The sequence below is a fragment of the Nothoprocta perdicaria genome, unplaced genomic scaffold, assembly GCF_003342845.1.
Source record: "Nothoprocta perdicaria isolate Ctin4 unplaced genomic scaffold, notPer1 scaffold_89, whole genome shotgun sequence".
NCBI classification, from domain to species: Eukaryota; Metazoa; Chordata; class Aves; order Tinamiformes; family Tinamidae; genus Nothoprocta; species Nothoprocta perdicaria.
Genome location: NW_020456187.1, coordinates 922,000 through 947,190, shown reverse-complemented (window position 1 = coordinate 947,190; position 25,191 = coordinate 922,000). Strand labels below are relative to the sequence as shown.

The following is a 25,191-nucleotide window of genomic DNA, read 5'->3' as shown; positions in this document are numbered from 1 at the left end:
AGATCTACATTCAGTCTTAGAGTAAAATGTTGGCCAGGTTCTTTCTTGGTAGCCTTCATCTAAGATGGGAGCTCAAGTCATCTACTTGCCCTTCTRAACTTCAGCTTCCTTCACATATGAATTGGAGACTATTCCGTGATCTTTCCATAACCTTTCCTTCAGACATAGTGGTAGGACAAAAARGATTAACATGTTATTAAGTATCTTCCCAAACTAATTCTCTAAAGTGTTCGCAATTTCCCTATAAACTGTTCATTGTTTCTTTGAATGCATTTATGACTTTGGCCACCACAACATCCTGTAGCAACAAGTCCCAACATTTAACAAGACCCTGTGTGTGGTGGGAGCAAAGAACTTGCAAGGCTTGCTTTTAAATCCCCTTCTCAGTAATTTCACCATCTGCTTCCCAGCTCACACGCAAAAGCAAACAGTGAAGAGTCATTCTTGATTCATTGCCACACACAATATAACTGCAGTTCTTTATGGCAGTTCTTAAAACTTTTTCAGACTGCAGAATCTCAAGTCTAACTATTTTCAGTTATTACAAGAGATGTTCTGTAATTTCATTTATCCTTATTACTCTCCTGCAACCTCTTCTCGCTCTGTACTTTTCTTTGAAAAGAGGCAGACRGCGCCTTGTAAAACTTGAGCTGCAGGCACAGCCTGAATTCATAGGCAAGTGGGTCTTCCCTTCTGTCCTCAGCTCATTTCCTCATATTCTCCATTCTTAGATACTGTTTTACTGCTGGACTGCGCCTTCCATTTACACCATGAGTCCCCATAACTTTTTGCAGCACATTATGTGCCTTTATTACAGATGATTTCAGAAAGGAGATGTTTCATTAAACCTCTGCAGTCTTGGAATTTTCCTGCAGGGGTCCCCTAGAAATCACAAATCAAGAGGAAAAGGACCCTCTGAGGCAGGGGAAGGGACACAGAATAGTGACTTGGCCTCTAGCTGCCCTGAATTTTCAGTTTGCAACATAACCCATGTACATCTCGCAACGGCATCTTGCCATAACCAACCTTCAGTCCATGACAGAAGAGGCTGAACCCCTTTCCCGAGAGAAAAACAAGCCYTTCAGAAGGATTGTCTTCAACCACAGAAAGCTATTGGGCTAGCAGGGCAGTCCAAGCTTTATCCTTCCCAGCAGAACCCCCTTGTCACCTTCCCCAGCTTCCTAGGGCTCAGTCTCTCCCAAAGGCACTCATGGCAGAAACCTGGGATCAGCTTTCAGATATACACACAGATTAACCAGAGATAGACTGGACCATAAGATGTTGGTATGTGTTTTGTCTGGGATGACTTACATCTTTCTCTGACATGGATAAGTAGAGCTGAGAACTTCTCTACTGTGCTTTGTGGTGCACAGAAACACACAGAGCTCTGGCCCATCTTTTCAGAGGCTGATAAGGAGAACATTGACCTGAGAGAGGTTTTTGTTTATTCCTGAACTGCCTTAAAAATAAAAAAATTGTACAAAATGTCACATTTTTCAATAAGTAAAAAAAGTAATGTCATTTAGTATCATAGCAGAGCAGGGAAACAACAGAAATGTGAACAAAGGAAAAGATTCTGGAAAACCAAAGCCAGCAATCACCAGTTTTATATCTCCACAGTCAGGYTGGCATCTTAGAAGCCCTCAATTTGGAGGCCACATGAAGGCAAGTTGCATACTAGTACTATTAGGAAGCATGATCACAACATCAGAGGCTGATGGAGAGGACTCATTACATGGATTCTGCTACAGTTGATGTGCTAAAAATAAAGCAGGAGATAGCACTTAATAAACCAGTCCATTTGTATGAAATCCAAGAAAAAAAATCCCCTGCAGTGCTGTTACCTTCCTGCTATGCTCTTAATCCCTTCCCTTGTTTCTACAGCCAAAACTCAATTTTGGCCTCAGACTAAAAAACGTGTGGCTTAAAACTCTACTGGCTCCAACACACCGCACCTGCCTCAAGTTGCTGTTCGCAGGTTGTTCTATTTTCTTTACAGAATTCTAAYACAGTTACTAAATAGAATACTCCAGCTTGCAGCTATCTGCTACATTTTATAAAAKAAAATTTAATCAAACACTCTGGTGTAACTTTGATATAGAACCAGATCAAATAMTTCCACTGATAAGATTTCCATATATATTTTATATATCAAATTTATAGTGGTCTTTAAATAAATCCATTCTGTTTGTGATTAATTTTTATATACATTATAAATACAAATACACATACACTTAAAACCCTGACATGGTAGAGTCTTGTGTCTTCCTGCAAGATGCCAAAATGTTCTTTTGGGGGAACCAAAATCATCTCTCATCCACAATTAGCACCTCAGGCGAGTTTGGAAATGTCTTCATAAAGGACACCTTCTACTCGGCGACCTTTTAAGGGTCCCTGCAGAAGAATGTAAGGCAAGAAATAAGTTCAAAATACAAACTTGCTTGTTGAATTTTCCAATAAATAACAAATAGCTTAAAGCTTAAAATAACATAGCTTAAAAAGCTTAAAATAACATAGCTAAAAGGGCCATATCAAATCTGTCTGCAGTCACATAATTTTTAGGGAGTGTACTGAAGCGATCAGCAATGGAAGCAACAAGGCTTCCATTAAAAACACTGGCAATTTTACTCAGTGCTGTGTACAGTAAAAAATGAATAAMTTTCAGTCCTTTTTGTTTTAACACTGCTATCCAAAAGGCACATGTAACTGCACACTGGTTCCTGCACACTGGTGCAGGTGATGCATAACAAAAAACATTCAAAATATTGCAGGTTTAGCATGTGTTCCTAACACAGTAACATCTATTTCATTATTTGCAGCATGACTGGAGAAAGTGACACAGCCTCAACCATTGCCCTGGAAATCTTTCTCCTTTCAGGACACTTCTTGTGTTATTTAAMGTCCTTGAAATTTGGGGCCAAACAAGCAGTTCTTCTGAATTGTTTCACTGTGATCTGCACAAACCAGATTTTTAATTAAACACTACAAACAGTGTTTAATACTTACAGAGTCAATAGTTATAGTGGCTGAAAAGCTCTTCTCATTGATAGATTCCAAGATGCCTTCATTTCCCCTGTATCCACCATTTAATACCAAAACTTTCTTGCCTGAAAGGAGAAACAGGAAAACAGTCACACAATAGGGRTCCCATTTACTTCTGGTGGAACTGTGTTCACTGAGAGCTCAGGCAGAGAGGTTTCTCCTAGAAACTCTGCAAGCAACATTCACAGGGTCCTTATGGCCTTTCCATCTTCAAAGGGCACCCAAGTTTACTGCTCTAGGCTACACTGACATAACAGGCACAAGTCACCGAATCTGCACGAGGAAAAGCCGTCAAAGGTTCTCTCACATTCTCTGTGCAAAAGCCTCAAGAGCCTTTTGACTTTGTCTCATAGGCTATTTCTCAGGTATCAATTCTAATACAAAGGTTGGCAGAATGATCCCTGAAATATTGATCAGATATTTCATACAAACATTACTGAGCCACAGCCAAAGACATGTCACTGAAACAAATCAGAGAAGAACTCTGCCAAGCACCCCCAGCTACTTTAGGGATGGATTTGGAGTGAGAATACAGGATAAATATGATTACGAGCTCTATAGAGCTCCCAGAAACACTAACTGATACATGAAGAGAGATACTTTCCTCTAGTCAAACAAACTGATCCATAGAACACATATGTATTGTTAAAAGACAGTCTTGTGTGAAGACACTGTGAGGATGCCAAGCAGATGCAATGCAACATTTCTTCAGAAAGCAACAGAAAATACTTGGTAAATGATACAGCATCTTATGATATACTGTCCCAAGAACAGATGAAGCAACGTGGCTATCATTAGGGTAATTTCAAATAGATGAACTGTGGTTTAAAAGAGCAAAAATGTAAGTTTTAATGTGTCAGGTAAGCTGGAAAACAAATAAATGAAACATCRGTACCTGGTGCTGGTATTACAGTCTCCAGGTGTGTCTGGTCGAGCTTCAGTTTGTCTCCAGAATCAAGCATCTTCACAACTGCTGTATATTTGTCAATGACTTCCTGTTATGGAAGATACAGGTCAACCAGTGATTATTACACTTATGACTTTTAGGTATATTTTCATTTTCAAAATTAACGGATTCAGCTCCATGAGACTGCACTTCTACATTTTCAAAAGAAAGCAGCACTTCTAAGCTGTCCTAAAAAAAAACAGTTTTCACAAACTACTGACCAGCCCCTACTGAAATTAAGGCTAGACGAAAAAGGTTTGTCTTGAGCATTGATTGGTCTCCTTTGTAATGTAAGGCCRTTGATTTTGTCATCGTTAATTCAGATCAGTTACCTTAGCTATAATCTCAAGGAAAAAAAGAATAAATTGGAAGATTGTTGCCTTTATGGAAGCTGAGCTGACTGGAAGCCAGACATTCAGGGAGAAGTGGGATACTGCCTCTCGGAGAAGCATAAGGATCATCTCTTCGTCCAGCACAAACCATGCTCAATCTCCCACATTCAAAGCTCAGTGGAAGACTGCAGCTGGCACTTGTAAATCTGCCTACCAGAAAAAGCTGATTTCCATTTCTAAACCCTGCTGTGGACCATTCAAAATGTACCTATGTGCCATCTCTGGCACTCCTGCCTGAGACTGTTGAGCTGTGGGACTGCCTAGTACAACACCATTTCATTGGCAGGGGCTAAAAGGAAGCTCTTCAGAACAGCACAGCAAAGCTTATAGACTGAAGAGTTTGCACATAAACGGGATCTTCTTCAAAGGCAGCTTGCAATTTAAATATCAGTGAAAAATTAACTAATCTCAGATTAAAACACTATTGCATTGCTCTTTCTTACATTACATAAACAAAAACTCTTCTCCAAGGTGGATGCTGTTAATAAGGATAAACTATGTGGGATAAAAACAATGTTTTAGAAAGGATTACTGAGCATATGCCATTAAACATATTCAGAGACTCACTCCCTGCTTAGAATAAGCCCCAATAAAGTTAAGACAGAGTTTTAGCCCAAATTTGTTTTGGTTAAAGGCTGAACAACTTGCACAAAGAAACAGGAAACTTCAGAAGTCATTTCATACCTCAAAAGCCTAACCAATCCCAAAAGCTTCCAACCCCACATGCTTTGCCAGATAATTTACCTTAACAACTGCCTTCTTCTTGTGATACTTCTCTCCAAGCTTTTTTGTTACAATTTTTACAATGATTTCCTGGAGAGGAAGAGAAAAAAAAGCAAGATGAAAATGACAAGATATACAAATAAGTACACAATTTAAACTGGTTGTGCTTTGCCCCCAAGAGACAGTTGCCCCCCCACAGATAGTGATGCTGTACAACACAGCACAGGAGTAATGGCAGTAAAACTTGGCAATTAGGAACATGCTCTATATGCTCAGGTAACTGCCTCAGAGTATTATGTCTCAGAGCTTTTAATTAGTTCTACAAATACATTTACATCTATCCAAGATGTAACATGACAATCCATGAGCAGGAAGCCCAGTCAAAAAGCAGAAGCTTAGACAAAGTCTCTTAGCTCAAAGAGTGAGGCTCACTTCTATATCTCTGTACCAGTCAAATACTAGTGTAAGGACAAAGGAGTTTTAAGCAGGGTCATAATTTAAATGTGATCTGTAGGAACTCAAATTACCATCTGTTTAAACACAAAATTCCAATCCATCTGAAACTGACACTTCAGACCACAGATCATGCTCAGTCAGGAAGAACAAATTCCTCCCAGATACAGTAAATATTTCACATTTGGCAGCTTAGAAAATTTAATTAGGTATTTGCTTTTGGAACTATACCTGCTTCAAATCAAGAGCAGATTTAGAGATGTAGAACTTAGTTGAATTTGGTATAATAATGACTTTTAARACACTTACAGGCTGCAACCAGTAGTCTGTTCGAGCTGTCCTTTTCTTCTCTTCTTCAAGCTACAGATTACAATAAAAAATAATCATCATATATTTCCTCTTACCACTGCAGCTTTTCCATCCCTTCCAAAAGTTGAATAAAAACTCCATGGTCACATCAAGAGGGAAAAACAAAATAAACAATAACAAAACTACGGCAGGCAAGACCACTGTGTTTGCTGCATAAAAATCRATCTGACGAGATCCAGAAATCCATGACAAAACAAAAGAAATTTAAACTTTTCTTGTCAAATGTTTCTATATATTTCATTTTTCATGTTAAATCTGTAGTCCTTTGTTTCCCACATTTTGACCATGCTAGGAATAGGTATATCTGAATAGCAGAAACCAGTTTTAAAGTGGAAGTCTCATCATTTTGCCTGACAAAGTCTGATGTGAAGGTCTACGACCACTATAAAGGGAGGCCTTAGGGACTCACTGCCATAGATGTTCTGTTATAAAGACACAGATCCTTCCACATATTTTACCTCCATAATCTCATCCAGAGCAGATTTCTTCTTTTTCTCTTTGGACTGACCAGAAGTATGAGAAGATTCTTTTCTTTTAACTACCTCTCCCACTGTCTTCAGTGCATTTGGTCCAAGGACACTGCTGGAAGAGTAAGACGGTGTTTTTACAGCAGACCTTCAATTGTCTCCTCTACTAAGATGCATGTGAGGACTGGTCGTGAAAAAAGAACTGCTGATCTACAGGGTTTCAGTGGTACAAGTCACCGTCCAGACCCTGCATGTCTCCTCCTCTAGGACTGCACTTGTCAGCTAGAACTGATCTCCTTGAGGTGTAAATTCCATTTGCTCTGATGCCTGCAGTCCAAGTGAATGAAAAGAATCTAATGATCAAATCAACYGGCCCAAAAACAGATAGTTAATCAAGACATTGAATTAAACAGAAAAGACAAATAAGATTTTCAGATCCAAAAGAACAAGTGAAGCTACCTGAACTGAGCAGTTTTCAAACAGGAAAGAAGTCTGTAATTCCTGGCAGTCAGAGGTACAGAACCTATGAGGCACAGAAATAGAAGGGAGGGGAATCTATAGAAGGGAGGTCCATACCCTACAAATATACATCACCTTCACTATGATGCTCAAAATACAAAAACAGCCTCCAAGGTACAAAAGAAAGGTTGAACAGCACACACACACACAAAAAAATGACATCTGAGGGATCAGGACATTRGGACATCAGGCACTGGAACAAAGAGTGGGAGGCTGCTAGCACAGTTCAGGTGTATCATTAGTATGGCGGACACAAGAACGAACTGAACACGAGAAAGAACTGGTTTATCCTGAACTATTTATTTTTTAAATAAGACAAAAGTCAGCAGTATGTCAGGCAAGCTCACACTTTGGACACATTTACCCTATTCGCTTCTATCTACTGGTAGCTCATCAGTGTTTAAGGACAAAAAAAGCAGAAAGGGATCTAGCCATACTGGGTGATGAGAGCTGTCACTGTGACCCAGGCAAGAAAGAGTCAATATATTCCTTGTAGGCATCAAGACAGACAAGTATTAGTGCTTTATATAAGCCGTGGTGAGACCTCATTTGCAGGGTGCATAACTCTGATCAGCTCCCCCATTCAAGAAAGCTTAGCTGAAACTCGAACAAGGGCAAGGAAGGGGATATTCATCTGGTAAGGGGAATGGGGAAATGAGGCTATCAAAGTGCAGGCCTGTTTCTGTGGCACAATTATGGTTAAGAGGATAACTGTTCTTTATAAATACATCATCTGAGAGAACAAACACAGGAGAGAAAAACAATCATTTATGTTAAAGGCCCATACCAGCATCAGGGCAATTAGTCCATTGCAGTAGCCCTGCTAAGTTATTTTAGCAGTGATTTAAAGATGTAAATTATTGATTAACAAATGAGCTAATACAAGGGCTCCCAGTTTGCTCAAGGGACATCAGCAGAGGACAGAGACACACACTGGCCATGGTGGCTCCTATCTCTGTACCAGCCATGGCGATGTTTAGGGGCAGGAACATCTCCACCTCCTTCTCCCCTTCTCAACAAGGCTCCAACTTCTTCTTTATGCCAAAACAGCAGCATCCCCTCCCACCCTCCACAACTGCTGATCTTTCTCTTTTCTGATCAGGAAACCGAAATCTCTCTTCTGGAGAAGAGAAGGCTGAGAAGGGATGTGATTAACATGTWTAAGTATATGAAAGGGGAATGTAGGGAGGAAGGGGCCAAGCTCTTCTCAGTGGTGGCCAGCGACAAGACAAGGGGAAATGGGTRTAAGTTGCAACACAGGAAATTCCATCYCCATATGAGGAAGAACTTCTTTACTGTGAGGGTCACAGRGCCCCGGCACAGGCTGCCCAGGGAGGTTGTGGAGTCTCCTTCTCTAGAGGTCTTCAAAACCCACCTGGATGCCACMCTGTGCCACATGCTCTAGGTGTCCCTGCTGGAGCAGAGGGGTTGGACTAGATGATCTCTAGAGGTTCTTTCCAACCTTATCCATTCTGTGATTCTGTGAAATCAGGATGTTTCCTGAAACATCCAGGAAACCCAACTGCACCCCACACTAAAATACTGGAAATCAGATTGACCTCAGCTGATCAGCAGTAACAGCCAAAGTATCTCACAGCCACAGAACACACCTTCACACTGACACAAGGAAGAAGTTTCTGAAGACAACTCTGAAGTGGTTCTTGTATTGCCAAGGACACAGAAAGCACAGTCTGGTCACTGTACTGTGAACTTCGTGTCCTATTTCTGCTTCCACATTACCATTCCAAAATTTACAGACCACTACCTCTCATAGGCTACGCAAAATTTAGATGATTGATATCAGATTTTCAATTTAGCCAATTTTTGTAAAGCAGCTTAAAAAACAGATCCAAGTATTTTTCTCTCTGAGAGAAACTATTCAAGTGAGTGTCTGCATTAAATTTCACGCTCATCTTGAGTACAATTCAACACTTTTATTCCTCAAAGCCTCAAATCTCTGTTATTGCAAAGAACTAGTTTATTGTCTCATTCTCTGCCTGGCATATCTCCCATCAGATATCTTATCTAAGAGCTGAGCTTGTGATGAGAGGTAATCTCTCTTTTTACCTGTAATACATTTAATTACAGTATTGCTTCACAAGAAAAGATGTACTGCTCATCAAACAGCTTCAGACTGCTGTAACTCCACAATGCATACATTATTGATCCCTTTTGTCCTATATTATGTTTGTACCATGTTATATGATGATGATTAAACTTGGGAACTTCACAAAGACTTCCATCAGGTAAATTCAACTTCTTAAATGCTCATCTGAGAAAATATTACTTCCAATTAGACAATGCAATCAAACCTTTTAAAAAGTGAAATTAGCAAGTCATGAAAGCTATTGGGACTAAATGACATTCATTTTAAATGCTTCAATTAGATCTCTTATCTACTCCTTCACATACAACTATCTTCTCAGAGAAGCCTACAGCTGCCTATTACTGCAGGGGGGCCCTCACAGCAAACATATAATACAACCCATTATCCATTTTAAATACAAAAGAAATCATGAAATCATCTAATATGCATTTCTGAATATCAGTACAGGGTGAGGTATTAGACTACAGATTTTCCAAGACAAGGTACATCTTCCTGCCYGTCCAAATAGTAGTCATACAAATACGTTACCACAGTAGGGATTGCCCTTAAATTCTTTTCTCACCTTGTTTTAGAAGATGCTGCTATTGAAGTACTCGCTCCTTTGTTTAAATTAAATGCAACTAAAAAATAAAAAGACATTACTCTATTTCTGTTTTAAATAAAACTGCATTGATGATTGTTATAATTTTAAAATCCTGTGAATGGAAAAGGCCACAAATTTAAAAATAGTTACTATATATTACTTTGGTTCAGCTTTTAAAATAAATTACTTTTCTTTAAAAAGGAGAAGGACAAATCTTTATATTTCCACACTTCCAGTGCTCTTCCTAACTGATACCAAAGCACTTTATGAAGCACTGAGCAAGCCTCTATGCTCATCTCCTGTTTTAATCATAAAATGAGCTCTAGTAAGTTAAAGAGCATTATGTACATCAAAATCTGGTTACCTTTTTCTTCTTCACTTTCCCTGCTCAGCTCAGTATAGACTGGCGTTTCCTGTCSAAGGAACAAAAATGATATTTCAAGAATCAAACAGACAACTGAGACAGGATATAGTTTTTGGTGATCATTGATTAGCTCAGTTTCACATGCTACTGCAAGATTATTTAGTAGCAGTAATATTCACCCTGGCTTGATCCATTAAGGAGATTATGATCTGAAAATATTATTTCATTACAAGTCCCTGTGCAAAACTGTCTCATTAACACTCTCTACAGAGATGCTGTCTAAACTTGCCTGATTCCAGAATGAAGAGAAAGTTGCCCTATTGTAATAATTTTCTCTTTTTGGAACAGCATGATTAGACTGGTTTTTGGACTGTCTGATAAACCAAAGAAAAATCCTAAAATCCTTCCAAGTTTTTAGCACTGAAGGCTCAGACCATTTAAATTTCAATTAGTTTTAAATTAAGAAGATAATTGTTTATAATAGCATTTAAATGCACCTAYCAATATCTGGGATCGAATGGGAGGTTCCAAACATAGGAAAAAATGTGTTATGGAGTCATGGAATGATACCAAGGAAACAGCTCCTGAATACCAGCCCAGGACTACCAAAATGAGACTTTTCACCATGAGAATTTGCTTTGCTCAGCCTCCTCACTGAACAAGGTACTTTTTATTTGCAACACTAAAAGTTAGGGAAGTACCATACATTAGAAGACACCATGCTAGCTGCTGTATTGCTTGTTGTCTCCCCTTGAATCCAACAGAGATGTTTATATCATTAATCACTTAAACAGCAGTAATTATTACTTATTTATAACTACAGCAAGCCAACTACAAAGTAGTTTCACGTTTTTATATAGAGTAGATTAAAACATAAAAGTTTAAAAGAAAAATCTGAATATGAGTTAATATGGTGGTTCAAGTAACGGAGAAGATGGACAATTTAAATCAAAATTTAAATCAAAATCAGAAATGGCCAAGATGGCACAACAGGGACACACTGTTCAACTCCAGTAGACTTCAAAAATACATCACATTTAAAAGGAGGTGAAACTTTCACTTCTGCCTTTTTGGAACTGTGATTGCATACAAGACCGAGATGTTTATCATCTCTAACTGATGTATGATGATGATGATGTAACAAACTGTAATTTCAACAGAAACCAGGTAGTCACGGCTGCTCTCTTGAGGCTACAGAAGTCTGTGGGAAAAGAACACTCATCAGGGCAGTCAAAGATGCCCATCAGTCAGAACTGGTAACCAGCATGTAATCTGAAGCATGAAGGTTGTTCTTCACCTTCTAATTGACCAAAAGGAAATACCACTGAAAGGATTCTAGTATCATCAAAGTCAGCAGTAATTTAACCAAGAGGACTGAAAAATAGTATAACTTTCCTCACCAGTTCCTTGCCCTCCAAACCTCTTCTAACTTGTTTTTCAATGAATTTAGCAGTTTTTTCTTCATCATCAAGGTCCTGTTTCTTCTTCCTCTCTAGTTCTTGTTGCCTGCGGATAGTCTCTGGGTCCCTATCAATATACTGGATATACCAGCCTTTTGGAGTCTCATCAACCTTACARAAACCTAGAAAGTCAATATAAATTTACATTACCACCAAAGCCAACCCACGATCAAGATTAACATTAGCAAAGACAAGCAAGGAACAATAAAATATCACTGTATTTTTTAAAGCAATGAAAATACATTGGTTCTGTTAAAGTATCTCTTATGGTTTGGTAAAGTTGACTTTGCCCAGTTTAAAAATGTTTCTGCTCTTCAACCATCCATTTCAGAAAGGCCAGACTGTATAATAAATTGGGGTGTTTTAGTATCCTGTCCTTATTGGAAGGAAACATGTCCTTTTCAGTCAGTACTTTTGCAAGCAATAAAAGAGAAATTAAAAAAATTAAACAATATATACAAAATAATATTATGCTACAGAAAAATGTAGTACGCTGCATTATAGTCACTCATTACAAAAAAAAAAAAAAAAGAAACAGGAGGATTAACAAAATTTTTGCAGATTTATTATCAGCAATGCTTATTATATAATATGTTATATAAACAATGTTTATTTTATAACTACTTAGTAATTACAAAACTTCCCCACCCTTAATAACTCTATTTACCTTCTCTGCCCAACCATTTGGTAAAATCAGTCAGTGTCTCCCACTGTGTAGCATTCATGTGGATGTGTTCTCGATGACTGATATATTCATTGTATACAATATTATTGTGAACTCTCTTCGTTCCTGAAATCCAAAATTATTAATAAATACAAGTATACGACCTAGAAGAAGCCAAATGTTYCGCACTGAACCCCAAAAAGACATTAAAAACAAATAAACAAACAGTAAAATATTTACCAAATCGCCTCCTGAGCAGTTCTAGGAAATCATTTCGGAATTCCCTTATCAAACAAAAAGAAATTATTTTAGTAAAATTCAACCAATTACAAAATAATTTTCTATTGTCATCAAAAAAAAGAAGTGCCCTCCATATAGAGTATTTTTGAAGGGAATATTATGACATTCAGACCTCATTTCTTTTTTTCAGTAAGGTAATATTAAATGCAGTATGCATGCAGAAAGAAACACAATATTGTACACACACGTACAAGTTTTATCTTCAAAAGGATAGTACCTTTTCAAAAGGATAAAAYRTAAAGGATGAAGTGGGAGCACTTTCCACTAATTACTGGTATTCATTACCAGATAGCTTCCAAGGTTGACTAACACTGACACAAAACACAGAGTACAAAGGGAAACAGTGGTAGATGGGGCAGAGTGATCACTCATCTCACTGCAAATTCAATGGCTGGAGTATAAAGYCTCACTGCAGATTCCTGCTGAAGACAGCTCCAGTCAACCCAGCTACCGTGGAGGTCATGGCTGGACAAAGGAATCAGGGGAAAGAGTGTGGGSTACTAGTCATACTGCTTGTTATCTCTCTGTATCAGCTCTTTTAGCTCTTTTCAGTGACAAAAGAGGACAAAGAGGTAAAAACGACACGCTCTGCACGTGTAGTGTAGTAGTCAACTAGCCGGAGCAGAACTGTGTGATACCAGGGAAGACAGAGCAACTTAAAGTGTTACTGTTAGATATGATATGCAATTCAATTGTCTCTTAAAAAAAAAAAAAAAAWCAGCRCTCCCTGAAATTTTGTAGACACTTTCAAAAGTGTCATTGCTTAGCTTCTAAAATAACCACTAAAAAACAGCTATCCCTGAAACACACACAAATAAAGTATCTTCAATAAGACATGACTGGGCCCTACAGGTACGACTGCACGAATCTGACTGAATCTCACCCACGAAGACCTGGGTGACAATATCTAGGAAACTTACGTAGAGAAGTAATTCAAGAATCGCTGAGGATTTTCAGAAGCCAGCAGCAATTGCCTCTGGTGGGACTCGGACATGCAATGGCATTTGAAACCATTCTATTAAAAAAAAAAAAAAAAAGTATATTCTCTGGTTCTCTGTCTTTATCTCAATTTATTTACCTCAATTTACAGAAGTCACAAAACTCAACAGCATCATTGTTTTACAAACTAAATGTCTTAGAGGGTCCACAGGAAACATCTAGTGCTAGGCAGCTGTTCCTCCTTAGCAGGTAAGCCAGAGCTCTTCATGGAGCCAAGMCCCATCAGACAGGAAGGTCTGAGAGGAGCTCAAAGGCTCTGCAGCAGTCCTGTTGGTCCCCTGTGGATTTGGGATAGACTCCAGGCCGGTCAGATCCATCCAGATACTTAAAAAGAGCTCTGGCAATACCTGCTATCTCCCTCCCAGAACAACACTGATGACAACAGTGTGAGGAGGAGCACTCAAACTAGCAACTGCAACAGTCTAGTCACCTCCAGCACCCGGTTAAAGTCATCAGAGCTCCCCTCAAATCATCACCTAGATGCAGAATATTTGACCACATTTTTTTTTCCTAGTATAATACAATTTCATCAGAATATGTTTTCTTTCTATGCAAAAGACCTGTTTGGGAAAGTGACACTTTTTTACCTGCAGCCTCTAGGAAAGGGATAAGAACTGAGCTTTTTGGATGAAAAAGAAAGCTGAAGAACAATMTAATTGATGTTTTACTTTTTCCTCTACAGCATATTAGGCAGGCTGGTCACAGAAAACAGATATTTAAAAGCCCAGCTAGCTTGTGAAAAGGTACTTTAGGGGACACTTTCCACATGTTTACTGGAAATTGGGAGAAACGGGACAYGGACATCCCATGAGGATCTGGACCCAAGTGAAGAAGGGTGAAAAGCAGAAGGGGCAGCGTGAGAAGAAAACCAAAATGTCCTGAAAGGCAGATCAGGGCCACCCCATCTACCCCCCAGTGGGAGAATCAGGGTCCCCCATCCCCCGGGGCTTTAAGGCCACCCCATGCTCCCTCCRTGCAGCACAGATCAGTCCCTCTGCAGGAGACTGGGGCTCCCCAAAGAGGCTTAGGGCCCTCGTGATCCCTCCTGGGATCCCTCCTGGGGCGAGGGGGAATCAGGACCACATCCACAGGGGCTGAGGAGCCCTGTGAGGCAGACTGGAGTCTCCTATGCACCCTCAAAATAATCACCCCTTTTCCCGGCCTTTAGGCATCCTCYGGAATGGTCAAACCCCACTGAATGTCCTGCTAGGGCAGCAGAGCACCCATATGGGTGGCCGGAGGCCCCTAAAAGGGATCAGGACCCTCTCTGTGCTCCCCTCAAGGGGATCAGGTTGTCCCCAAGGACGGCAGGTCCTGCTCGTGAGCTGAGGGTACCCCTAGGGCTCCTTCTAAAGGAGCTCAGAACCCCACGAGGGTTAGGGGGACCCCTCAACGGGTGAGTCAAACGCCTCAAGTCTTCCCAAGGGGATCAAAGACCCCCCTCCCAGGGGACTGGATCCCCTCGTGTCCTCCCCAAAGGAACGTGGGGACCTTTAAAGGATGGGGACCCTCCGGAGGGGCCCGGCGATCCTTGCAGGGGGTGGCGGAGCCCCCCGTCCCCTTCCAACGTCTCGTCCCGCCCCGCTCGGGCCCAGCGGCGGCGCTCACCTCGTCGCGGCACTGCTTCTGGCACATCTGGCAGTACCAGCGCAGCTTCTGCAGCCCCTTGGACTTGATGCGGTTGGCGATGGCCTTAGGGCTCAGGAAATCCGCCTTCCCCATGGCGGCAACGGCGGCAACGGCGGCAACGGCGGCACTTCCCTCAGCCCCGCGCCCTCCCGCACCGGAAGCGGCGGCGCGCGGCCGGGACGCACTTCCGCCGCCCTCCCGGGGGGCGCATGCGCGGTGCGGGCGCGCTGACCTTCAGCGGGGCTGTGGTGGAGGCGCCGCCATGTTCGCCCGCGGCGCCGCCGTCGCCCTTTACCAGCCGCAATGGTGACGGGGGCTGCGCCGGGGCCGCGGGGCGGGAGCGGGATGGCTGAGGAAGGCCCGCGGGGCGGAATGGCGGCTGCTGCGGGCAGGAGGCGCGGGGCTCCCGCCTCAGGCCGCGCCGCGGCTCCACGTCGTTTCCCTCGCTGGGGCCTTGGGGACGCGCAAGTCGGTGGCGTCTCGGCGGGGCCTGAGGCCTCCCCGGCCCCCAGGGTGGCACAGGGGGCCGGGGAACAGCCGAGGTGCGCGGGCAGGAGCGAAATGACCTTCCCGTTGATGCCCCGGGGGAAACGGCGATTCCCAAAGCTCGCCTGAATGCAGTTGAGTGCAGTTGAATGCAGTGATGTGGGCTGAATGCAGCTGAATGCGCTGATATGGGGAGGTGTTGCCGTGCTGGGGGACAGTGGGCTAAATTAACATGTGCTGCCTTCGTTTCCAGGGGCCAAGTGAGGAATATGGCAACTCTGAAAGATAGTAAGTGCAGCTGGGGTCCCTTTGTAAGAGAGGGATGTTCTCGCTGGAACTGAAATTTTGTTTAACTGTATGTTAAAATRTACTGTCATCTGGCTTGTGACTCCCCTAGAAGGATGAAATGATTAGGGTATTGCAAAGCTTTGAAAGACAACCCTCCAGCATGTTTTGTATTCAAGAAGAACCTTCCAAAAATGCATCGCGTTAAATGCTTTTAGCATGGACTTCAATGTCATAAATTTTACTCAAGCATATTTTAAAAAGAATCGAGTCGGATATGCTAAAGCAGACTCTTATTCACCTTTAAAAATCTAATGTATTTTCTCTTGCATTAGGTAGAATTCTTTTTGCAGTTATCCAGTCTGCAAAGCCAAGTTGACTGTTAGTTCACCTTTGGTAATGCCTTTTAAAGCCCCATTAGTCTTAGCTTCTTATGTAGGCACATTGTCCTCGTACTGAATGAAGGACAGTAGATTTGTTTTATTTTTACAGTGATGTCGTTACCATTCTCATTTGGACAGAATCTAAACGTTGGAATAAATTTATTCCGACGCTTTGTTACTGTTTTCCGGATCACGAGGGGAAAAAAAAAATCTCTGTTATAAAGCACATTTGATGGTATATTTGAGGAGAAAGTAGTTGTGCAAGAAAGGAGAATAAGGCACTAAAATTCTCTAGGCGGAGGTGCCAGCTGATGGTAGAAAATAGTAGTGGGGGTGGGGAGAATCTGTTKGACATTTTTCATCTTTGAGACTTGGTGAGAAATTTTGAGTTGATTTTGTTTGTTGTTGTTTGTTTTTGTTTTATGTCACTGTGCTCAATATAGCCCAATTTTGACCATCAACTATTAATCTTTTAGTTACCAGACGCTTAAAATCCATCAAGAACATTCAGAAAATTACCAAGTCCATGAAGATGGTTTCTGCAGCAAAATATGCAAGAGCTGAGAGGGAACTGAAGCCTGCTAGAATATATGGAACAGGAGCACTGGGTAATAGAAGAGCCTGCTCTGTGTGATACCAAAATAGAAAAGGGAGCATTTTGCGGTGGTGTTTAAATCTCTAGATTTGTTTCCACCTTTTGGGTAGATCTTCGAAAGTATTTGTATTTCTAGGAGTCTGTCATGTTGAGTATTCCTTATCCTCATAGGTAACTGATGAAAGCCATTTTTTAAGAGCTCTAGTGTGGAAATCATTATGATTTATGATTTTTTTTTATTTAATTGTGTGGTTCTGTACTTAGTTTTGATTGTCATAAAGTTAACATTAGTTGTTGGCCTGCTATTTTATGTTAGTGACATTGTGTAGTGACACAATGGCACATTCTCTTAGTGACATTGTGTCCTTGCTGTCAGCTCAGTATCTACTGACAAACATTTTTGCAAAGTTTCCGACTGAGCATGCTCCTGAAAGCACAGTTTATCTTAAATGATGATTTTTATTGAATGATGATGGACATAGATATGTAGCTGGCTTTTAATTGGGGGTTGGAAGCAGGGGTGTGGTTTTTTGGTCTGTATTTTGTGTTTTTGATGATTGTTCTTGTTACCACTAGTCACACCACATGCAGCTTTTAATGAGCATCAAGGAGATGAAATTAATCTGTCTGCCATTTGGAACCTCTTCAGAAATGATTTTAGTTAGAGTATGTTAAAGGTCATTTTTCATGTCACTTGTGTGCTTTCTGTACCCTTGAATAAGTTGCTTCTCTTTTTCTTCAGCTCTTTATGAGAAAGCAGAAATTAAAGCACCYGAGGAGAAGAAGAAGTATCTCCTTATCGGTGTGTCCTCTGATCGAGGTCTCTGTGGAGCTATTCACACATCCATTGCCAAGACCCTGAAGAATGAGATTACCAACCTCTCAAACGCAGGGAAAGAAGTTATGGTGGTTGGAGTAGGTGACAAAATCAGAGGCCTCCTTCAAAGGTAAAAAGAAGTAGAGGGATCCGATTAGGGTGGATTTCTCTTTGTTACTCTGTTTTCTCTAGTAGAAGTGTCAAAGCTGCTCAAAAAGCTGTTTGATATCCTCAGCAACTACTTTTTATGGAGCTAAGATGAATGCAATTTTTTTTAAAGAACATCTGCAAATATAATAAAATAGACTTTGCGCACTTAGATTTCTTTTGAAACTGCTGCATGACACTGTTAGAGTGGAATGAGAGTCAGAGCTAGCAACACCTGTGCTGTTAGAAAAATGTGTTTATCATGAAGCTATTATGATAATTTAACTAAGAAAAAAAGTAAGATTTCTCTCAAGCCAGAATTCAGTGTAATGCTTAGTTTATAAGCACTGAGTTACTGGGTGAGTTACCCCCGGGGAGTTACTGGGGTCCTTGCGTTTGGTGCTGTAAAGCTCTACACGAGACCATGAACTTGGTTTTAATACAGAGGGCATGATTCTGCAGGACACATGGCAACTACTTCCTGATGACGTTYAAAGAAGTAGGACGGAGACCTCCCAGCTTTGGAGATGCTTCAGTCATTGCTTCAGAGCTGCTGAACTCTGGGTTTGAATTTGATGAAGGATCCGTCATCTACAATCGGTTCAGGTGAGATTAAAAAARGTATTCTTAAGGCATGTGTTCTGAAGGGTGTACTGGAAAGGTGTTGGATAGAAGACTTTCGAACAACATGTTGCTCTAATGGGGTAACGTAAAAAAGAGTGTGAATTGGTASATATAGTGCATCTTGTATTTGAAGGGCTATTGTTTTTGAGGAGTTGGAATTCTATTTTTATTTTTACAGTGGGTGGTGATGTCTTCATGGTTCGTATGTCATCAAGTACTTAGTCCTGATGATGTATTGAAACCGTATCAAAACTTTCAGGAATSGGAAGAAGTTGTCTGTTCTAAATGTATTTTAAATATTCTATTTGGGCATTTCAGTTTATCTAAGCACATTATGCTTTTTTTATTTTTTCGTAATAGATCTGTCATCTCCTACAAGACTGATGAAAAACCAATATTCTCTTTTGAAACAGTTGCTGGTTCTGGTAAGTAATGACTTAGAAACCACCATTGTGTGAAGATGGACTACAGAAAAAAAAATCTGATTATTCCTCAGAATGTTCCTGCATAGCTGTATTGTGGATTACTTGCCAATTTACCTTCTTGGAATTTTCAAAGATGAATCAAATAAGACACATTTAAAATAAAAAAGTCCTTTTTTTCCCCTGAAGTCCTAAGTGTTAACTTTGTAAAAAATTTGCAAGACCCTAATGTTCCAAGTATCCAGTTAAGAGTAGTGTATATATATGATAGTTCTAAAAAGTACAATAGATTTAGGCCAGTGTGTGAAGATCAAGAAGCAAGGGCAATGCAGCTATTTCAAATGAATGGTAACTTCAATGGCGTAGGCTTGGATTCCTCTAATTCCACTCTTTCATATTTTACAGAGAGCCTTAGTATCTATGATGATATTGATGCTGATGTGCTGAGAAACTACCAGGAATTCACACTAGCAAATATTCTGTACTACTCCCTTAAAGAATCCACCACCAGCGAGCAGAGTGCTAGAATGACCGCTATGGACAACGCCAGCAAAAATGCTTGTAAGGCAGCTCTGTGGGTTTTCTTTTACTCAAACTGTTTATCACGAAGAAACTGGAGGCAGAACACCAGATTCTTTTGTAAGAATATGACATACTAAGCTAATGTTGTAATGGCCAAGAATTCTGTGGACTTTTCTGATGCTGATGCCCTGAGGAGTTCCAAAATTTCTATAAATTTTTGTGCTTTCAAGCCCAAGGTAATTATTAATGCACCAGTTTAAGGCTCAAATAGCAGTTAAATGTTTTACAACTGGTTCAGCATCAAGTTGAGATCATCCCTATCCAAATAAGTACAAGTGTGCATTTGGTATTAATGGGAAACAGTCAATTTCTACTCTTCATCTCAGAGTATTACAGGTYGGCAGGCAGGGTCCACTTCCCCAGCAGCAGTAACTTAAAGGAAATACTGATGCAGTTATTGATAGTGAAATCATCCCTTAGCTTAAGGGCAAATAGCACAGTTTTGAATTATGTTAAAATAAGTCATACTGTGCCAGGGTACTTACTAGGCTGCCAGCTGATTTTCAGCTGTTTTAACTCTGATGCTTCAAGCCAAATTGAATGTTTCTAGATTACCTGCTAGTACTATTGTCTTTAGGGAAAGAAGGACGTTAAACCTCTTTAAATTTGCATTGGTTGACAATGCTGTGTGGTATTCTGTTTATACATTTTCTCTTCATCTGTATTTGAATACTTATTATATGTTTAAATTCTGCCCTTAATTTTTTCTAGCTGAGATGATTGACAAACTGACCTTGACATTCAATCGTACCCGCCAAGCTGTAATTACCAAGGAGCTTATTGAGATCATCTCTGGTGCTGCTGCTCTGTGAGTATCTGAAGGAATGTGAAATTTGACTTACTCTGAAATCATATAATACCCATCTTGCTTCTCTCAATAAGAAAGTGGAGGCCTTTAAGTTCTAACACCAAAGGGAAGACAATACATGGCATGAAACCCATATTTTTCAGCCTGGGGTAATTCTACTAACTAGTGTGACATTTGACAATTCCTTCTGGTCAGACACTCTTAAAAAGCTAGTAAAATACATCTCTAGCTTTGTCACAATTCCCTTTCTGAGCAAGCGGTGTTTTACTTGCTCATTTTTTGGCTTTGAGTARACTTTTTTTAGACTCTTCTACCTGGGCTTTTCTTGTTTTGTCTACTCGGAGTAAGACAATATATTGCTACCATATAGTGTTGGATGGAACTGACCAACCCTGATCACCTAATTGCTGGGGGATAAATCAGCTTGTTGAGGTATTCAGAAGCTGAGGGATTGGGAATGGGTTTGGAAGGAGGGAATTTCCAGAGTCTGTTGATGCAAAGTTTGCCTCTTTCTTTAATACTCAAGTGCAATATTTCATGTATTTCCCTGAGAAAAGTTTTGTGCGTGTGCTACAGGTTACAAAATGGTGTGTGAGCATAGACCGTAATTGGTAACAGTGTGTAGCTAACGTATATTACATCTAACAGTTTAAAAACTTGTGCTGTAATCAAAGAAACAGGATATTAACAGATATATTTGCCTGTTTATGAAACATCATGTCTGCAATACATGATGTACCATGTTGCAGTTATACGCTGTATTGTGCTCCTCACAATACAGTTGTGGTTTAAAAATACATGGGGAGTTTCTCTGTAATTTGCATGAGTTGTTTCCTAACCTGCTTGTTCTGTTTTTCTTTTTCCTCCTAATATCTAAACCAGGGATTAATCGGAAAATAAGAGGTTCAGCCGAGACAAGAGGTAAAGTTACAAAATAAAAAATAGACTGCATTTTAAAATGAATAAACACAGGGAATCTTGCAGGGTATGTGAGGTTATATGAGGAAGTCYAAGTTCAGTTTTGTTGCCTGCAGAAACTCTTCTCCATCTGTAAGAGTTAGGRAACTGCTGTTCCAGTGCCACTGCTAGTTTGAGTCTCTGTCTATACAAGAACTTCTTGAACACCAATGATTTTGGGCAAAAATATGTCTGTGATAGCATGCACCTGCATTTGGCATGCTTTTCTGCGTCTTATTGGGTTATTGTATTCACTTACATCTTTGGGTTATTGGATTCACTTACATTTACTGCTTTAATGTTTCACAGTGCCCTGAAAATATATGCAGTGAAATTTCTCTACCTTAGATATTGCTCCTGARAACAAGATAAGAAGGAAAATAAGCAGATAGGTTCAAGAGGGGCTGGGGAGGCAAGGAAGATGAACAAATTGATAAAGTATTCACATAGCAAAAGGGGGAAAACAAATACTTTGAATGTTCCTAATACGCTTTAATTTTTTCTTGCAGGTAAAGAAGAGCTCTTGAGCATATGGTTTATCCTGCCTGTGTCTATGTTAATGAGACTACTCTGTTGTTTTGTGAAGTGGCAAGGTCCAGGAAATATCTGTAAATTCTGAAAATAAACACCTACATGAAACAAGTGCTGTCACTTGTCTKAATACCTAGATTTCACTTGGTTACTCTTTGAAAAAGCTAATTTCTAAAAGCGTTTGTTTTGCCTTTTGTAGTCTGTGACATACGAGGCATATAGTTCGGCATTTTCTTTTGAAGAGTGAGAAGTGCATATCTTAAGACTATTAACACCCTTTATTTTTGAGCTGTTAGTTAATATGAATTTAACATGAATTTTTTTTTTGCGCACTGAAGCAGGGCATGACCAAATTATTGTTTTGAAATATGCAGTAGAAACATTGGTCTGTCTCATTTAAATACTATAGATGTACCTAGGCATTTGTATTCTAAAATGAACTTGCAGAATTATATAAATCATTAGTCTTCATTTCATTGGTCAGCTTATATACTGGTGTCCTATAAAATACAGTAGCATTTGGCACAGTTCTCAAGCCTCACTATCCACAACAAATGCATAAAAGGAGAAATAGGACATGCTGAAGTGCAAGATACATTCAGTAGTTGTGTGATTATGCTCTCTGAATGTGTTCCTTGCTATAAAATACCTAGTATGCAAAAGCTAGTGTGTCTGCATGTGCAGCTGGGATTCCTTCTAATTATTGGAGAAACTGGGTGTTCTAGATGAATTCGGATGGCTCTGGCCATGATAGCTCCAGGATTTGTATGCCTGCATGAGATAACAGCCCGATGTCAAAGTTTCCATTCTAATACGCTGTCCGAAGTACCTAAGGAGTTACTAAGTATGTTCACAGCAGGAAGATATTTTCAAATCCCAAGTGAATGTTCAGTTCTCTTGGAGGCAGTTATATATTTAATCTGCTGTCATTTTTTCTGTCGCTCAGCTATGATGATCTTCACATTGATATACAAACTTTTTGGGTTTCTTCTATGGCATGTATAACGTTTCCAGAGCTGTGTTCCATTCAGCAGTGCTTTGGCTTTTCCATTACTGAACAGTTCCTGGTGGGAGCTGTGCAGCTCGGTAGTGGTTTGGGGAACTAACCTTGGACCTCAGGTCCTTCACGCCAAGCAGCAAAGAAGCACAAAGATGGACTCTTTTTTTCCCCCCCAATTTACTACAGCACAAGCAATTTGTTGTCACCTTTAGAGGAATCTGAACTGGTCAGGAAAGGCAGYTCATGAAGCAGGAATCTCCATATCTAATAAATCCTGGGATTTTTTTTTCCTTTAATTGCATTCATTCCACATTCTAAGAGCAGCCCAGGAAGCCCAAGTCATGTTAACGCTGAATAGGTGGTAGGCTATGTCCTTATTAATTCCCTTGAGAATACTGTAGATATTTAATCACTGCTAATAACTGATAAATTGATGAGTTCACTAGTGAACTAATTAATAGAACCAGCATTAATTCATAGTTCTGTCCTTCACACTTTTTTTTTACAATTACTGAGTTACAATTTACTATTAAATGCTATTGCACACAATTTAGTGTTAGTTTATTAATTGCACAACTGTTAAACAATAGCTTAACAATAGTTTAACAGTTCTGTTGTCCTTTATTCTACCTCCTGCACCACTAAAGGAGTGCAATCCTATCACCCCTTTCCATACCCCCTTACAGATTCTTCTGTAAGCCTAATTTTTGGTTTGTTTCTGGTTCCTCCTATTTTGCCACTACTGTATGATTCCTCCCTGCCCCATCTCCTAATAAACAACCTCTCCATAAATCCTTTATCCCTCTTGGTCCCAGTTTTACCCCATCCATACCCAAATTGCTCTCCTTTGGCTACTTCTGTACAAACCACTGAGCTTATTTTTTCTAGTTAGTTTTGGACAGCCTCCCTGTTCCCTTGTCCAAGTCTTCCTGCAGCTCTCCTGCTCTTGGAGCCCATCTGAAACGTTCAGATCAGGCTCTTTCTTGCACCCATCATCCGGTGGGTGATCTGAAATCACCCCCAAATTGTCCATAATTAACAACCAAAGAGGAGGGTGGAGGGGAGAAAGGTTCAATCCCAGGAGAGGAGCAGAAGCTCCCGTGGGGCTGGGAACCAGATTATGAGCAGCCTGAGGGCACAGTAGGCTAATTCCAGATTTCCTGAAATCCCTACGGGTAATTTCAGATTTTTCMGGGTAAATAAATAAATAARTAACAAGATTTATGCCAGGAAAGCGGCACCGCAATTTGGAGCCGCGTTGGCGCTGGTGGCACCGCCACGCCGCCCTCCTCCACGGCGCAGCCCCCACCCCTCGCAGAGGGGTCCGGGCGGGCTGTTTTGCCCCCAAACCTGCCGGTTTCGGGCAATATTCGTATTTAGCCTGGGGGGAGGCAGCCGCCCCCTCAGGCGGCGCCTCAACCGCCTCCTCTTTACCCGCCACAGGCCGCGCAGTTGCGCGCTGCGCGCTCGATGAGCCGCGGGTTTCGCGGGCCGCTCGCTCGATGCGCTCGGCGCTGGCGCGGCGCGGCCTGGCGGCGCCAAGATGGCGGCGGCGGCGGCCCGTGCGTGAAGCGGCTGCGGCGGCGCCGGGCGGAGGGCGCCGGGCCCCGGCCTTGGGTAGCGGCCCTGGTGGCGGCGCCGGGCCGGGCCGGGCCGGGCCGGGCGGCATGTGCGAGAGTTACTCGCGGTGGCTGCTGCGGGTGTCGGTGGCGCAGATCTGCCAGGCGCTCGGCTGGGACTCGGTGCAGGTCTCGGCCTGCGACCTGCTCACCGATGTGCTGCAGCGGTACCTGCAGGGGCTGGGCCGCGGCTGCCACCGCTACTGCGAGCTCTGTGAGTGCGGGCAGGGCCCTGGGAGCGGGGCTGGGGGGAGGGAGGAGTGGGGCCGGGCTGGGGCTGGGGGGAGGGAGCTTGTGGGGCAGGGCTGGGTTTTGGGGTATTGATGGGGTGCTGGGGGTGCAGGAGGGTTATGGGGCAGTGCTGGGGCTATGGGGAGCTGGGAATGGGGCAATGCTAGGGCTGTGAAGAGGAAGGCTGTGGGGCCATGCTGGGGCTGTGGGGTGGGAGGTTATGGGGCAGTGCTGGGGCTATGGGGAGAGGGCAATGGGGCAATGCTGGGATGTGGGGTGGGAGGTTATGGGGCAGTGCTGGGGCTATGGGGAGCTGGGAATAGGGTAGTGCTGAGATGTGGGGTGGGAGGTTATGGGGCAATGCTGGGTTTTGGGATACTGATAGGGGTACTGGAGGTGCAGTAAGGTTATGGGGCAGTGCTGGGGCTATGGGGAGGCGGGAAAGGGGGCAGTGGTAGGGCTGTGAAGAGAAAGGTTGTGGGGCACTCTTGGGGCTGTGGGGCTGGAGGTTGTGGGGCAGTGCTGGAGCTGTAGGGGGCAGGGAATGGGGCAGTGCTGTTTTTGTGGATGCTGCTGAGGTGCTGGGGTGCAGTAAGGTTATGGGGCAGTGGGTTTGTGGTAGAGGCCCCCAATAGCCTGTGGGGCAGCGAGCCTGTGTGGAAGGGGAGGGGATGGTGAGGCAGAGGA

The 25,191-nt window shown here is 41.7% G+C and overlaps 3 protein-coding genes across 4 annotated transcripts in view; 2 read left to right on the top strand and 1 right to left on the bottom strand.

Moving 5' to 3' along the window:
* Positions 1-1,566: 1,566 nt before the first annotated feature.
* On the bottom strand, positions 1,567-15,110 carry KIN (Kin17 DNA and RNA binding protein). 2 transcript variants are annotated; one of them, XM_026052428.1, is made up of 13 exons: positions 14,997-15,110; positions 13,310-13,404; positions 12,330-12,373; positions 12,093-12,215; positions 11,366-11,547; positions 9,966-10,014; positions 9,581-9,638; positions 6,384-6,507; positions 5,866-5,916; positions 5,125-5,193; positions 3,938-4,037; positions 3,007-3,107; positions 1,567-2,394 (listed from the first exon to the last, which is right to left on the bottom strand). In XM_026052428.1, the coding sequence occupies exons 1-13, from the start codon at positions 15,108-15,110 to the stop codon at positions 2,332-2,334; spliced, it is 1,173 nt and encodes a 390-aa protein (XP_025908213.1). In that variant the 3' UTR covers positions 1,567-2,331. The 2 variants fall into 2 exon arrangements, with proteins under 2 accessions (XP_025908213.1, XP_025908214.1); XM_026052429.1 differs by having other exon boundaries at positions 6,384-6,504.
* A 135-nt stretch (positions 15,111-15,245) lies between these two features.
* ATP5F1C (ATP synthase F1 subunit gamma) lies at positions 15,246-20,170 on the top strand. Its single transcript, XM_026052423.1, has 8 exons — positions 15,246-15,323; positions 15,757-15,791; positions 16,648-16,779; positions 17,509-17,713; positions 18,193-18,336; positions 18,715-18,779; positions 19,182-19,337; positions 20,070-20,170. The coding sequence occupies exons 1-8, from the start codon at positions 15,280-15,282 to the stop codon at positions 20,168-20,170; spliced, it is 882 nt and encodes a 293-aa protein (XP_025908208.1). The 5' UTR covers positions 15,246-15,279.
* Positions 20,171-24,321: 4,151 nt separating this feature from the next.
* The window catches only part of TAF3 (TATA-box binding protein associated factor 3), a 98,691-nt gene continuing 97,821 nt past the window's right edge, over positions 24,322-25,191 (top strand). Inside the window, exon 1 of the mRNA XM_026052452.1 lies at positions 24,322-24,487. Within this exon, the coding sequence (XP_025908237.1) occupies positions 24,322-24,487 (166 nt within the window). The remainder of the gene's footprint in view (positions 24,488-25,191) is intronic.